Source organism: Gouania willdenowi, chromosome 14 (assembly GCF_900634775.1).
Source record: "Gouania willdenowi chromosome 14, fGouWil2.1, whole genome shotgun sequence".
NCBI classification, from domain to species: Eukaryota; Metazoa; Chordata; class Actinopteri; order Blenniiformes; family Gobiesocidae; genus Gouania; species Gouania willdenowi.
Window position 1 is genome coordinate 19,361,573 of NC_041057.1, and position 14,302 is coordinate 19,375,874.

The window sequence follows — 14,302 nt, forward strand, 5'->3', positions numbered from 1 at the left end:
CTTTGAAACATCTGAATAGGAGCTTACTTTGTATTGGCCTTCTCAAGAGGAGTCTCATCTTAAAAAAAAGTGAAGAAAAGTTATTGTTTCAAGAGAGAGATTATAGGAAGAGAGAGAGAGTGTGGAATGAAAGAATGGGGTTACAGTATTTTCCCTGTGTTCGTGTTCTGGGACTGAGTTTCTGTGGAAACATGGGCAAACAAAAGGCCCTCAGTGTTCACAGCAAAGCCCTGATGGTGTAATCTAGATGCAGTCTTTCAGACTGGAGGCTCGAGTAGGGAAAGAGGCTGAAACAGCAACACACCAGGAGTGTACACAAGCCGTTCGGTGATCAAGGAGACAAGATGCTCCAGGCTGGCTGATGGTGTACTTCTGTATTGTGTGTGTGTGCGTGTCTGTGTTAAGTTCTATAAGGGCCAGGGAACACCAGGATGTCATGACGAAAAAGTCCAGGAGTTGAATCTGAAGGACAAACCAAACTTTTTCTCTGCTTGTTGGCTTAAATTTACAAACAAACCCAATTGGGATTGGATTTAAAAGAAGATAGAAAACTGTACGGGATCAATAATTTAGCATGACAACTTAGGGGAATTGTGGACCGCTGCTCTGTTGCAGAGTTAGTAGAAATTCCCACCGTATCGGATGGTTGAAAGACTAAGTGTATGTTTGTGTACATGTGTGCCTTTACCCAGGCGGTGGAAGAGCTGCTGGAGTCTCTGGATTTGGAAAAGAGCAGCTATCACATGGGATTGAGTCGGGTGAGTAATGCTTCCATGTGTCAAACCAACAAACAAAACAGCAAACAAGCTTTAAAACTCCTGAATCAGCCTTTGCTGTGAATTGCTGCCAGGGTTTCGAGTAGTTTAACTCCAACAGCAGAGCTGCAGGAAACAGCTCTTTCATCTGACTTTTTCTTTCAGAGTGACACTTGCTGTCTGGGGAAGTGCTTTTTACATTCCACCTGTCCTTTTTTTTTTTTTTTTTTTTTTGGTTTGCTTGCCTTTTTTCTTTGGACTGTTGCCAAATGTTGTCCCCTTTTCAACATTGGCTAACCCAGTGCCTAACAATGTGTCCTTAATTTTGTCTTTGATGAAAAAATCTGTGAGTTCTTTGTTGTTCTACTTACTGCTGTAGAATACTTATTACTTGAAAACTGAGATTCAGTTCTAACAGCAAGTAAAAAACCCATTGTCAAGTTGGGAATAAGTGGGTAGATGAATTAAAAGAAAGAGTGGGACTCATGTTTCTAGATCATACAACATACAGACGGTTTAGAAGTAGCTTTACACAGTGCAGTGGCTCAGAGGTAAACAAGCACAGTTGGCCTTTTTCAAAGCCTTCCAGCAGGATCTTAGCAACCTCTCTCACTTGCATGTCAATTACACTGACCCCAAATAACCTTACAGCCATGCTTTCAAAGCTCTTTATCAGGACCAAATCTGCCATCATTTAAGGGAGCCACATGTACATCCAATTGTGACAAATAGATGAACTGCTTCTTTCCGAGCTCTGCTGAGTAATTTAAAAAGTGACGTTTCCTGTTGTCATTAAATACATAATTTTCTCTGAATTTTTTGCACATTTCCCCACTCAAGTGCTTTAACGGATCACATATGGACTTGGTAATTTATAAAGCACGGGGAATTGGAGAGTCATTGGGTGGCGACAAATTTTCTGTCATCATCTATTTATTTTAATAGTGAGCTTTCATCATATCAGGAACATGTTTGTAACCACATTTGCACCTAATTGTAAATAGCATCGGCTTTCTAGTGCTTGTTTACCTGTGCTTTACCTTTGGCCCAGATTAGAAACAGACAAGTCTGATCGACCAGGATAATCACATAATCACAGCTTTCCCACTGAGATAAGACCTACTTGTTTGTGGATTACACGGTTTCTTATTGATTTATTACTTCTTGTGCATTTAAAACCTAACTTTCTTCACTCACGTCTGATATATTTTGCTGCAGTGCATCATTGCTCCATTTATACTTAACAAATCTGGTTTTCTAAGTATAATTACCTATTGGTTGACATCAACGCTAAATTGTGATTCAATGATTTTGTTGATGTATTTTGCTAATGAGGTGTATGCTTTTTTTCTCTAGTTGTTTTTCAGAGCTGGCTCTTTGGCTAAGCTGGAGGAGCAGAGGGATGAGCAGACCAAGCGTAATCTAACCCTTTTTCAAGCAGCCTGCAGAGGTTACCTGGCAAGACAGTCCTTCAAGAAAAGAAAGGTGGGCAAGAGTGGGAAATGGATAATGTAATCTATAGCCAATTTAACCATCAAAAGCCAGAACCATATTACATTTATATCAAAATTAGTGACATTACAAGAAAACTGTAAAATACCAAAAATGTAATGTATTTAATGTGATTATAATATCAGAAAATAACAATATAAAACCAAATTATACCTGATTTGTTTCATATTTCATTCAGAAAAAAAAAAAAAAAAAACATATTCAAAGGTTCAGGCTTAAAAAACAAAAGAAGCCAGGCTTTGATTAAAAATGCCAAGAAATTGTTTTATGGAATGTACCGGCACTCACTTTACTACAAAGCCCCAGACTTGACGAGGTAAAATAAAAAAAATTATTTAATTGTTGCTACAGATTAGCTATGATGTGCACACAAAACCCTATTTTGTGGCCACCAAATGAGTATAACATGCGCACAAATGTTGTACCTCTGCCAGTAAAGCAACCTGGTTTTCAGTGTACGTGCTTATTCCCAGGTTAAAATAAAATTCACCCTACTATTTCTGTCTATCGGTTAGCTTTAGCTCTACTTTAGACCTGAGAGAAGGTGCGATCAATCGGCTTCCCCAGCTGCCAGGAATTAAATTACTGTTATTAATTACTAGTTTCATGTACATGTTATTCCTATTTTGTGGCCACAAATTAGTGTTTCATGTGCACCTGTTAGTATTTTGTGACCACAAATTTGTGTTTTGTGTGCAAGTCATAGCTAATTCATGGCCACAATTAAAAGGTTTCTTTTACCTACTCATTAATTTCTTATTATTTGTTGTAATTCATCACATTATATAGGAAAGGTAACCCTTACAAAATCAACCCTACTTTACCAAAAGGTCAATCTAGCTGTTGAATTGGAGCTTCCGTCAACAGCTAAATTTAGTTCCAGTTTTTCTGTCTCGTACTCGGATCTAAGCAGCACTCCTGTAAATCTTCAACTAATCACAAATACATTCACAAAACCTCTCCTCCCCCTCAAATCCATCCAATCATCTTCCCCTAGGGGATGTTTGATAGTGCTGTGTCCATTGCTATTATATTCTATCAATCAGCTTCTCTTAAATGCAGCTTTATCAGTCATGCTGCTGACTCACACTCCTTTCTGCTCCACCCATCTTCAATATTCCTGTCAGCGTGTGGGGCTTCATCTCTCTCTGCCTCATACATGTCTCCTCATGATGTATGAAGCCTTATAGTACTTCTCCCTCTCTGTGATTACCATTTAAGTGAATGTGCTGCTTCAGCTAGCTTGTAATTATTGTGCAGAATCAGAGTCAACGTTGCTGCACTTCATCCACAATGACACATGTAAAGGTGGGAAGATAACTTGTTAATTTGTACACAATACTTGGAACTGTTACACTATTGTATCTTCAGAACAATATAAATCAATGTGACCTTTCATCTGTCACAGTTTAGACCATAGGGAGTTAATGTAATAAACAGTGCTCGGTGAACAGAAAAACAAATGCACTTATTTCATTTGGTTCAAAGGTCATTATCCCTACAGTAAAATAAAGGATCTGCAAGAGCCTGAACAGCAAGGAACTGTTCTAAATCGCTGAACAACTGTGCAATTACAAAACCCATTAGCAAAGAAACTATTCCCCCCTCTGGCCCCTCCATGCCCCCTGCCTTCTGAAAATGTGTTTATAATAGAAACACATTAAGACTTTAGTTTAATTTTACAGATCTCTAATGCAATTTAGCCATGCAAGGTATCGTAATGTATCGACTGTTATGACAGTTAGTCACAGATTGGTGGTGTAAATGAGCTGGAGGAGAACTATCTTAAAACAGGATACATCAAAACCTACTGCATTTAAAACAGCATAGAACTTATAGCACTGTAATGGGTGTTGTCTTTGCTCTGATTGTATGCGCATGCATTTCAATAATTTAATTTCAGGTTGGTGCAGCAATAAAGCTTTGATCATATAAATGTGGGAATTATGTGCAAATTTGGGCATTAAAACAAAGCTTGGAATCAGTTTACAAACTGTTTTGCAGACCAATGTTAGCCCTTTAGCTAATTAGTTAAATCTTGCATTTTCCCCCCCAGCACTGTTGACTTGAACAGAATTAAGATTGCTTTGCATGCTAAACATGGCCTTTTTGCAATATTAATACGAAGGACACTTTTACTACTTATTCGGTCTCTGTTTATATTTTTAAGGTTACTGATGTGGATTATCGAGCATTTCCATCTTTTCAATGTGAACATTTGCAGGGTGTTGAAGCAGAATTCTAAAATATTTATTGTAAAATAAAATTGCAACCCAGCCGTTTGAAGGATTCAGCTTTAGCATGTACAGTGGATGGTTTCTTGAACAGTGTGACTGAGTTCAGGTGAAGCTTCTTGTTGATGTATATGGATGTGACAGGAAGGGGCAAGTTTTCTTGATTTATATTTTCTGGCATGTTAGCCTTGCGAGGCTGTGCCAAGCAAATGTGACATTAAATGGCAAAACCACATTTATTTTCCCTTTTTCAGCTCTCTTCTCAGGGGGACAACTTGACATTTTAAAAGTCTGTTATTTTGCCTCAGCAGGCAATAACCATATTGGGAGTTTTGTCCTTCAGGTACCCTACAAATGTATTTTTTTTGTTATTTGCATTAAATCACAAAGCTTCATCCTCAACAGCAAACTGAGTGGTGTACCTTTTTTAGGCAAGAATCTTCACTCTAAATCTTTTTCACTTGACCTATACAATCCCATCTTTCTGAATCAAACAGGCTGATCAATGCTTTTGTAAAGGCACATACTGTATATTATCTGATAGAGGATATCAGTGTGGACCATCGCCATTTTAATCCCTCGCCAACAGATGGAATCAGCTTTTAAAATTGATGATTGGAATGCCAATTGCTAACTAAATTACCAATGCATATCAACTAGCTGTGTGCTTGATCGTAGGAAGATTGGTTTTGAATCCTAAGAAGGAGGCATTGGATTTTGATTGTTTCCATGATCTTTTTTTGCTTAGTGGGGTTTCACCAGTGTGTAAAGGTGTTTGTCTATCTCTATGTGTTAGCCCTGCAATCCACGTCCAATCATGTTCTGTCCATCATGTACTTCCACCTGCAACAACCCCGAATAGGTTAAAGTGGGTACAGGGTGGGCGGTATGACCAAAAGTGTAGATCATGGTATTTTTCTAAATTCTAACGGTTTCACGGTATATGATGGTATTTTTTTTTCTTCATGCATAATCAGGTGTTCACAGCATTTTCTACATGTTGAGAATCAGAATCAGAATGGTTTATTTTGCCGAATACAGTTTAAAAAAAAAAAACAGCACATGGAATATGCTTGGTCGTCGGTGCGCAGAACAAAAACACAAGCCAGCAGCAATAATAATAATAGTGATAAATATAAGGATAAGGTATACATAAAGGGTAAGGGATAAAGAAAAATAAAGATAAGAGAGAGGAATTACTGCAGTCGATTGTCTTAGTGACTTTACTGTCACGATGAGTGAATATTGTCGAATAATTCCGCACTAGTATTAATGCAAGTTTGCAACAGCAGCCCAATGGCTCTTTGCTGCGCTAGCTTAGCTTTAGCATTAGCATTAGCATTATTTCTAGCTTTAAATGCTGCACACTCAGTGTTGTGGTGGTTTCTTATGGTGAATAAGTTAGCGTTTTTTTTGCAGATCCAACATGACTTATTTCTACGATATAGGAATTACTAATTGCGATCCTTTGCTCTCTTTTTTGTGTAATACTGCTGACGTGCTAAGGTAATTGTGCCTCCATGTCCGTGAGTGTTGTTCTCCTGTAGCAGAGGCATGCGCACGCAGGCACATGCTCACATGTAGCTTCAGAGCTTTCAATTGTCTGTTTTATCCATTTACACGTATGATTTACACCACAACTAACACCAGAGAGCTACTGTTTACCTTCCTATTTAGAAGTGCAATGTTGAAAAGGATCCGGTCTGAAACACGGTGCCACGTAGCATTCCGAAAGTTGTGTAATGAAATAAACAGGTATGGCAGTATGTTAAAATCTCATATCATAACGAAAATAAAGTGGGGCAATAAAGTATTTAGTCAGCCACCAATTGTGCAAGTTCTCCCACTTAAAAAAATTTCATCATAGGTATACCTCAACTCTGAGACAAAATGAGAAAATGAATTTATTGGTAAATCCCTAAGTATTTGGTCACCTACAAACAAGCAAGATTTCTGGCTCTCACAGACCCGTAGCTTCTTCTTTAAGAGGCTCCTCTGTCCTCCACTCGTTACCTGTATTAATGGCACCTGTTTGAACTTGTTATCAGTATAAAAGACACCTGTCCACAACCTCAAACAGTCACACTCCAAACTCTACTATGGCCAAGATCAAAGAGCTGTCAAAGGACACCAGAAACAAAATTGTAGACCTGCACCAGGCTGGGAAGACTGAATCTGCAATAGGTAAGCAGCTTGGTGTGAATAAATCAACTGTGGGAGTAATTATTAGAAAATGGAAAACATACAAGACCACTGATAATCTCCCTCGATCTGGGGCTCCACGCAAGATCTCATCCCGTGGGGTCAAAATTATCACAAGAACAGTGAGCAACAATCCCAGAACCACATGGGGGGACCTAGTGAATGACCTGCAGAGAGCTGGGACCAAAGTAACAAAGGTTACCATCAGTAACACACTACGCCGACAGGGAATCAAATCCTGCAGTGCCAGACGTGTCCCCCTGCTTAAGCCATTACATGTCAGGGCCCATCTGGAGTTTGCTAGAGAGCATTTGGATGATCCAGAAGAGGATTGGGTGAATGTCATATGGTCAGATGAAATCAAAATAGAACTTTTGGGTAAAAACTCAACTCGTGTTTGGAGGAGAAAGAACACTATACCTACCTGTAAAGCATGGGGGTGGTAACTTCATGCTTTGGGGCTGTTTCTCTGCAAAAGTACCAGGACGACTGATCCATGTAAAGGAAAGAATGAATGGGGCCATGTATCATGAGATTTTGAGTGAAAACCTTCCATCAGCAAGGGCATTGAAGATGAAACGTGGCTGGGTCTTTCAGCACGACAATGATCCCAAACATATCTGGATTTTTTTTCTCTCATAGTTGAGGTATACCTATGATGAAAATTACAGGCCTCTCTCATCTTTTTAAGTGGGAGAACTTGCACAATTGGTGGCTGATTAAATACTTGAGTTAATGATTCTCCAGTTCTGCCAGCTCCAAAACGCATGGTGATGGGTGTCGCCTGGGAGGTGATTCAGGTCACAGCCTCCACCCAGTAGTGTAGCCCTGTATAGTCCAATCAGGGGAGTGTTTATAAAGAAGGTTAAATAACCACCTGTAGCAATAATATCATTGATTAGCCATCAGATAGTGCTGATATTGACAGTATTTTACATTTCAAAATTTGATAAAATACTGAATACTAAAATTTGGACCCAAGGTTATGGTTAAGGTGATAAATCCTATTGGCATACATTGGTATGCAATTAGTTCCTTGGAGCTTCACATAAATTTGTGCCGTGCAGCATGAGAAAGTTTTTGTCACACAGCACAAAAACATTTCGTGCCAAGTAACTTGAAAAAATGTGCACAAAAATCATAAGGGAATTGTGTTGCCACGCATGAAAAATTACATTGTCATTTTCGTGACGTTTCACAAAATCCGTAAGGCTGACTGGGCTGGAACAAATTATTCTAACCCATCAAACTTGCAATCACAAGTCATTATCTCATGTTGTACCTGAGCATGAACAGGCCCTTACTGTAATGTAGGGTTTTACAGTAGATATAGCCCTATGAAGCTGCAGTTGATTATCTGCATTGATTAAGCTTCATACCTATAGTTGCAGTTGGAATTAAGAAACTGTGCGTGTGCGTGTGTGCGCGTGTTCTGAGGAGCAGAGTGATAAACCAGCTTTTTGTTGCCTAAGCCTTGGCTCACAATTCTAATTCACATCAAAGTGTCTTACAGTTGTCAAACCATCCAAATGTGATGTGAATACCAAAAATGTTTATCCACGGTGTACAACTATCTTATTGTTTGTTTCCCCATTCATTTTTGACTAAATATGACAGCTGAGACCTGTTTAAATCTTCTGTCAGAGATTTGCTGCATTGTGCTCACGTTAAGTCTTCCACTGTGTGACAAATCCTAATTGGTCATAGAGAGTACCTTCAGGGCAGAACGTACCTGATGCTGAGAATTGTGTTGCTCTAATTGGGTTTGCTTATAATCTGCTGCTGCTTGAGTCTCATGCATAAGCAGCATGAAAATTGTGTAATACTTGGAATTAGCTGCCAACGTGTTTGATTTAATTAATCAAAAATTAGCTTCCAGCCTTGGAACACGTTCACGCACAAACTCTTCAGAGGAGGCTGGCAAGTCCTGGGAAGTCTGCTGCAAAAAGCATGCACTGTAACACAAAGATGAATGAATGCAGGGCTTTCCAAACATGAAGACGGTACGTAAATGGGTGATTTAAAAATAAAAAAAAAGATTTCTTCTCACGTAAGTAGATGGGATTTGGCTATGAGTGTAACCTATTTCATCCACCACAGGAGTCATTGTATGTACTCATCATTTGCTAAAGCGCAGGTATTCATGTTGTCAGGAACAGATTATTTTTCATCTGTAGTCCCTGGACAGAATGTTCAAATGACACTCAAAAAGAATACAAATTACAGCAAATATACAATAACATATACAGTGAAAAATGTAACTACATATTAAGGTTAACATTTAAAAAAAATGACAAAAGTTGACGGGTAAGAGGAAATGGGTAGCAGGGGCATAAAATGCTGCAGCACACATGGATGATACCAATGAACCAGCAATCATTCTGTGTCCAGACACTCAGCTTGACGCCGGTCCCAGGACGATTTTACATCCCACTCGCAATGCATTATGGGGCGGTTAAGTATGACTAGTGTGCCCACTGTGCATACTTCAAAAATGTCCCAATATAGTATACATCTGGATATTTCTAGCATACTCAATACCTGGGAAGCACAGAAAGACAAGAGTTAATAAAACATGAAACTAAATTAACCTTACAAAGAATGTGGAAGATTTGCCTTTCTTGATCTTGACTTTCTTTTTTTTTTGAATGGTTTTCAGGTGCAGGATTTAGCCATTCGGTGTATCCAGAAAAATATCAATAAGAATCGTGGTGTGAAGCACTGGCCATGGTGGAAGCTTTTTACCACAGTGCAGCCCCTCATTAAAGTCCAGCTCACTGAAGAGCAGATGCGAAGCAAAGATGTGAGCAGACTGTGCTGATTAAAACCACCCACACTATGAATTTACTCTGTTCACCTTTGAAATGTTTTACCTGCTGCTAATGCTCAACATTTCTACCTACCATTTTAACACTGTGCGCAATATGTTATCATTTATTTATTTTATTTTTTTTGCAATGGCCTGTGCTCCAGGAGGAGATACAGTTGCAGAAAGGAAAGCTGGAAAAGGTGGAGAAAGAACGAAATGAGCTAAGGCTGAACACAGATCGATTAGAAAGCAAGGTAGGCCCTGTTGCCTTTGGCAATGCATTCTGGGTCATTGTTTATTTACATAAGTGCCAGTCTTAGAATTGTAAAATTTGGTTCAACTGACTAGATGACTAATTAAAATACTGTTCTTCACACTTTTGTATATTTTTACAACAATCTTGGAAATATATGTTTTTGTTCAGATTGCAGATTTAATGGTTGAACTTGCTGATGAAAGGAGCACAAGTGAGTCGGCATCTCAGCTACTGGAGACCGAGACATCAGAGAGGCTTCGTCTGGAAAAGGACATTAAGGAGCTACAGGCAAGTGCTCAGAATTACTAGACGTTAGAGCTAAATTACATCTGAATATTAATAATTGTAATAATAATTTTATTTGAATTTTAGTGTGAATATAATCCGCAAAAATTTCAGTACGTTCATTTGATCTTCTTTTTTTAACTATATGTTATTCAGACAAGGTTTTTCAGGAAATTTTATCTCCTGACATGTTTCGACTGTCAGCTGCCAGTTCTCCTCAGAGGTGATATGATTTGATGTGTTCCTATGAGTTCTCTCATAAGGAAAGCATCAAAGCATTTTCTGGCTTTCACCTTACTACACAAACATATAATCCACAATATCAGTGTAATAATAATGTTTTTAAATTCATCATTTATCATATTTAAGTAAAATAAAAATACTAATTTTGGGGAACACTTTATAAAGGATCTATTAACTACTTATAATGGATAGTTATTATAAACTGTTAGTTAATGAGTTATAAACTGTTTGTTGAATATTTATGAAAAAGATAACATCAAAAATAATAAAATAAGTATTTTTGCTTTGGTTTGATTTGTTGCTCTTGTTCATCTCCATTTTGCCTTTCAGATGAAGTCGGAGGCCATGAAGAAACAGCTTGAGTCTCAGGAGATGGAGGTGATGGAAGCTCGTCTCATAAAAACAGCTGATCTTAATGGTGATATGGATGATGAAGATGACGCTGGTAAGTGTTGGAAGATAAACCCCACACATACTGGAGACTCTTCCTGCTTCACTGTTGCACCGTCAATAATGGAGATTCTTGCGGAGGTGTACATTTTTTTTTTCATTGGGAACACGTTTTCTTATTAGCGTTGAAATGCATTTGTTTTAGATTAGTTGGTTATTGTATATTTGTGACTATAAATACACTTGCATGTGCAATCCACTTATCTGTATAGGAATCTTACATATAGCTTTTACTCTTGATATCTATTTATATCTGCACCTTATTATTATTATTATTATTATTATTATGATTTATTTAAATGCTACTTACCTTATGTAAATACTTGCCTCAGTTTTTTATCCTGCAATACAAGCCAATGCAACGGAATTTTGTTCTTATCTGTACCGTAATGTTCAAGTTTGAATGACAATAAAGAAAGGTTATGTCATAAACAGCACACCAAAAACTACACAGAAGCCTTGTCATTTTAGACTAAAAGCTTAATTTATTAAACTGTGCACACCAGCATTATAAACACAGTTAGAATAATCATATTTGAATGTAGCTACAGGAATCAGAGGCTTTTGTTTGACTGTGTTCCGAGGGAGGCGTCACATCTTGCGTAATGCTATTAGGTGCATTTTCTAAGATTATTAAAATGTTCTCTCCCAGACATGCAGCTAATGCCTGTAGCTGATTGGTCTCCCCTGCTGTGAAAGAGAGCAGCCAGTTGCAGCGTATTGTCCACGAGGCTTTCTTCTTACCGATCCCGCCCCCTTCAACCCACCTCAGCAGACAAGCCATTACAGAGCATATCAGAATTCGTAGATGAATGAGAAAATAATCGTTGGGATCAGAGCTGGTGGCCGTGCAAGTTGTCATTATGCTATATATATGCTAATGAGCAGCACTGATGGAGGAGCCGGTGGTGGTTTGTGAAGGAGAAATGGACAGCCTGTGAAATGATAAGGCTTGGAAATGAACCTGAACCTGAATGTCTGCGTGGCTACTGTTATACTCCTGATAGCCCATGACAGCTCCAGAATTAGGGTCGGCTAAAAACTGTGGAAAGTGCCACTTAGACATGTCCTTCTCTAACGACTATTGTGGTGTGCTTGGAATTGTTACCTCGCATCTATTCAAGATCAGAATTGAAACCCATGGGCTGCTTTGTGTTTTCCTCTCACATTTCTTGACCTTTGGAGCTTCACATTTAATGAAAATAGTTTTATTTCTTGCCAGATTTTTTAGTATTTTTGGACCTAAAAACGTGATAGCCATCATAACCAACATTGTGCACTCCCATAATCCCCACCGTCCCTCATTTCAGAGCTTTGCAGCCCCTTTTTTTCTGTGTCGCCGGCTAGGCCTGTATTAGAAGCAGGAAACACCAAAGTATCACACAGACTGTGCCTTTCCCTCTAGGAGGCGAGTGGCGGATCAAATACAACCGAGCCATTCGTGAAATGGACTTCACCAAAAAGAAACTCCAGCAGGAGTTTGATGACAAGCTGGACACTGAGCAGCAGAGCAAAAGACACACTGAGAGAAAGGCAAGAAGGAATTTCTAATTACCTTTGAACATGCAACTCTACTCTCGTGCACTCGCGCAAGCTAAGAGTCGTTAAAAAGTTACAGAAATAATTAGCAACACAACGATCATGGCTATTTGTGTGTGTGTGTGCATGCTGCAGCTGGCTGAATTGCAGACGGATAATGAGGATCTGCAGCACTCTGTGCAGCAGCTGAAGAAGAAGTACCAGAAACTGACTGCAGAGCTGCAGGACACCAAACTTCATCTACAGGGCCTACACAGCCGTAACCACGATTTGGAGAAGAAACAGAGGAAGTCAGTTTCAATTTACACAGCCCTTTTTTTCTGTCATAAATGCACATTACAGAGAACGTATGGCTCTTTTCTCCTTGGATTGCCCAGTGCAGGCTCTCTTGTGTAACACTAAAGTTTTCTTTAATTTGACTGAGATGTTCCGTAATCTGCGGAATTGCATTAGCAGAGAAAATGACTCAGGCTTTAAGCACTTGAGAAGATATCGCTGTGGCAGAATGTGATCTCTCCCCTGTGGCTAATTGAAGATGCTCTGTGGGTGAAATTATTTTCAGCTGCGCTTTGGAGAGAAAAACAGGGAATTACAACAAGCTGACAGCATGAAACACTTAGCTGTTAAGTTCACTAACCATAAGTGTTTCTGCCTGCGACAACTGAAGAAAACATCTTGTACATTATTACCATTCGGTGGTAAATTAATGTCCAATAAAAGGCCACGGGAGCGTGGGCAAGATAGTAAGGACACAAGCAAATGAAATATCAGGTAAAGCTGATGAAAAGCATGCTGCATTTCATATTTAATTTGTATCATACTCGATGGAAATATTTCCACATTACTTCAACAGGTTTAATTGACTTTATTATTCAGTTGAGCAGCCATGTGATAATGTGTTGCAGTTCAAAAATGACCATAATTTAGAGCTGTGTGCATCCACTTTTGTGGTCCAGATTTGACCTGGAGCTGAACCAGGCTCAGGCAGAGGTACAAAGAGAGAGAAGCCAAAGGGAGAAGCTGGCTCGAGAGAAAGACATGATGGCCGGCGAAGTGTTTAATCTCCGCCAGCAGCTGCAGGTAAACAACTTTAGGTAGCAAATACAAAATGTACAGCCCAGTTCTCTGCCAAGAATCATCATGCCTGTCCCTTTTTTTCTCTACACAACACAGTGTTTAGTCCATATGTGAACTTTTCTCTGCTCTTTTTCCTCCTGCAGGACAAGGAGAGCGAATTAAGCGCCGTGAATGCAAAGGTTCAGCATTTGGAGGTGGAGCTGCAGGATATGTCTTCTCAGGAGTCCAAGGATGAAGCGTCACTGGCCAAGGTCAAGAAGCAGCTTCGTGACCTGGAGGCCAGGGTAAAAGACCAGGAGGAGGAGTTGGATGAACAGGCTGGCTCCATCCAAATGCTGGAACAGGTACTGGGGAGTGGGTAGTGCATACAGGCTACTTTAATACCCTGTGACACATTGAGGTTTCCTGTTTTTTCCCCTTATTCCTATTGAACCCTTTAAACTCCATTAAGGTTACTCACTCATTAGTGTTAAAGGGATCCTCCACTGATCTATGCCTAACAAAATGCATTATTTTGCACCATATTCCTTTTAATAACTTTTTAAAAATGGGACGACTTTACCCTTTCAAAACCTGTATTCCCCCATCTTGAAATCCCATGATTGATGACGAGGCCCCATTTGCCGGTAAACATCCCAATATTTTCTATTAGAGTGAAGCATTCTGCCTGCTTTTTAGATAATTCAGCAGCTTTTCCAGTCAAAATGCCTATTTGAGCTGCTTTTGGTTGCTCTAGTCCAGGGGTCACCAACCTTTCTGAAACTGTGAGCTACTTTATAGGTACTATAGGTACCGTATAGTCCGTAAGGCTACCAGTCAGGAAAGCACTTCTTAAATACTACATTTTCACGGTTTTACTTCAATTAGAGAGTACGATAAGGAAGGCTACCAGAAACTTAAAAAAGTAAGAAATGTGGGTCGTCGGGGATTGCCTCCGTGG

At 39.2% G+C, this 14,302-nt stretch overlaps 1 protein-coding gene across 8 annotated transcripts in view; it reads left to right on the top strand.

Annotated features, from left to right (window-relative positions):
* The window catches only part of LOC114475258 (unconventional myosin-XVIIIa-like), a 93,879-nt gene that overhangs the window by 47,874 nt on the left and 31,703 nt on the right, over positions 1–14,302 (top strand). For all 8 annotated transcript variants that reach the window (XM_028465943.1, XM_028465945.1, XM_028465944.1 and 5 more), the window contains 10 exons: positions 693–758; positions 2,112–2,240; positions 9,363–9,506; positions 9,677–9,766; positions 9,937–10,056; positions 10,627–10,741; positions 12,152–12,279; positions 12,421–12,575; positions 13,242–13,365; positions 13,506–13,706. In XM_028465943.1, coding sequence (XP_028321744.1) covers positions 693–758; positions 2,112–2,240; positions 9,363–9,506; positions 9,677–9,766; positions 9,937–10,056; positions 10,627–10,741; positions 12,152–12,279; positions 12,421–12,575; positions 13,242–13,365; positions 13,506–13,706 — 1,272 coding nt within the window. The remainder of the gene's footprint in view (positions 1–692; positions 759–2,111; positions 2,241–9,362; positions 9,507–9,676; positions 9,767–9,936; positions 10,057–10,626; positions 10,742–12,151; positions 12,280–12,420; positions 12,576–13,241; positions 13,366–13,505; positions 13,707–14,302) is intronic.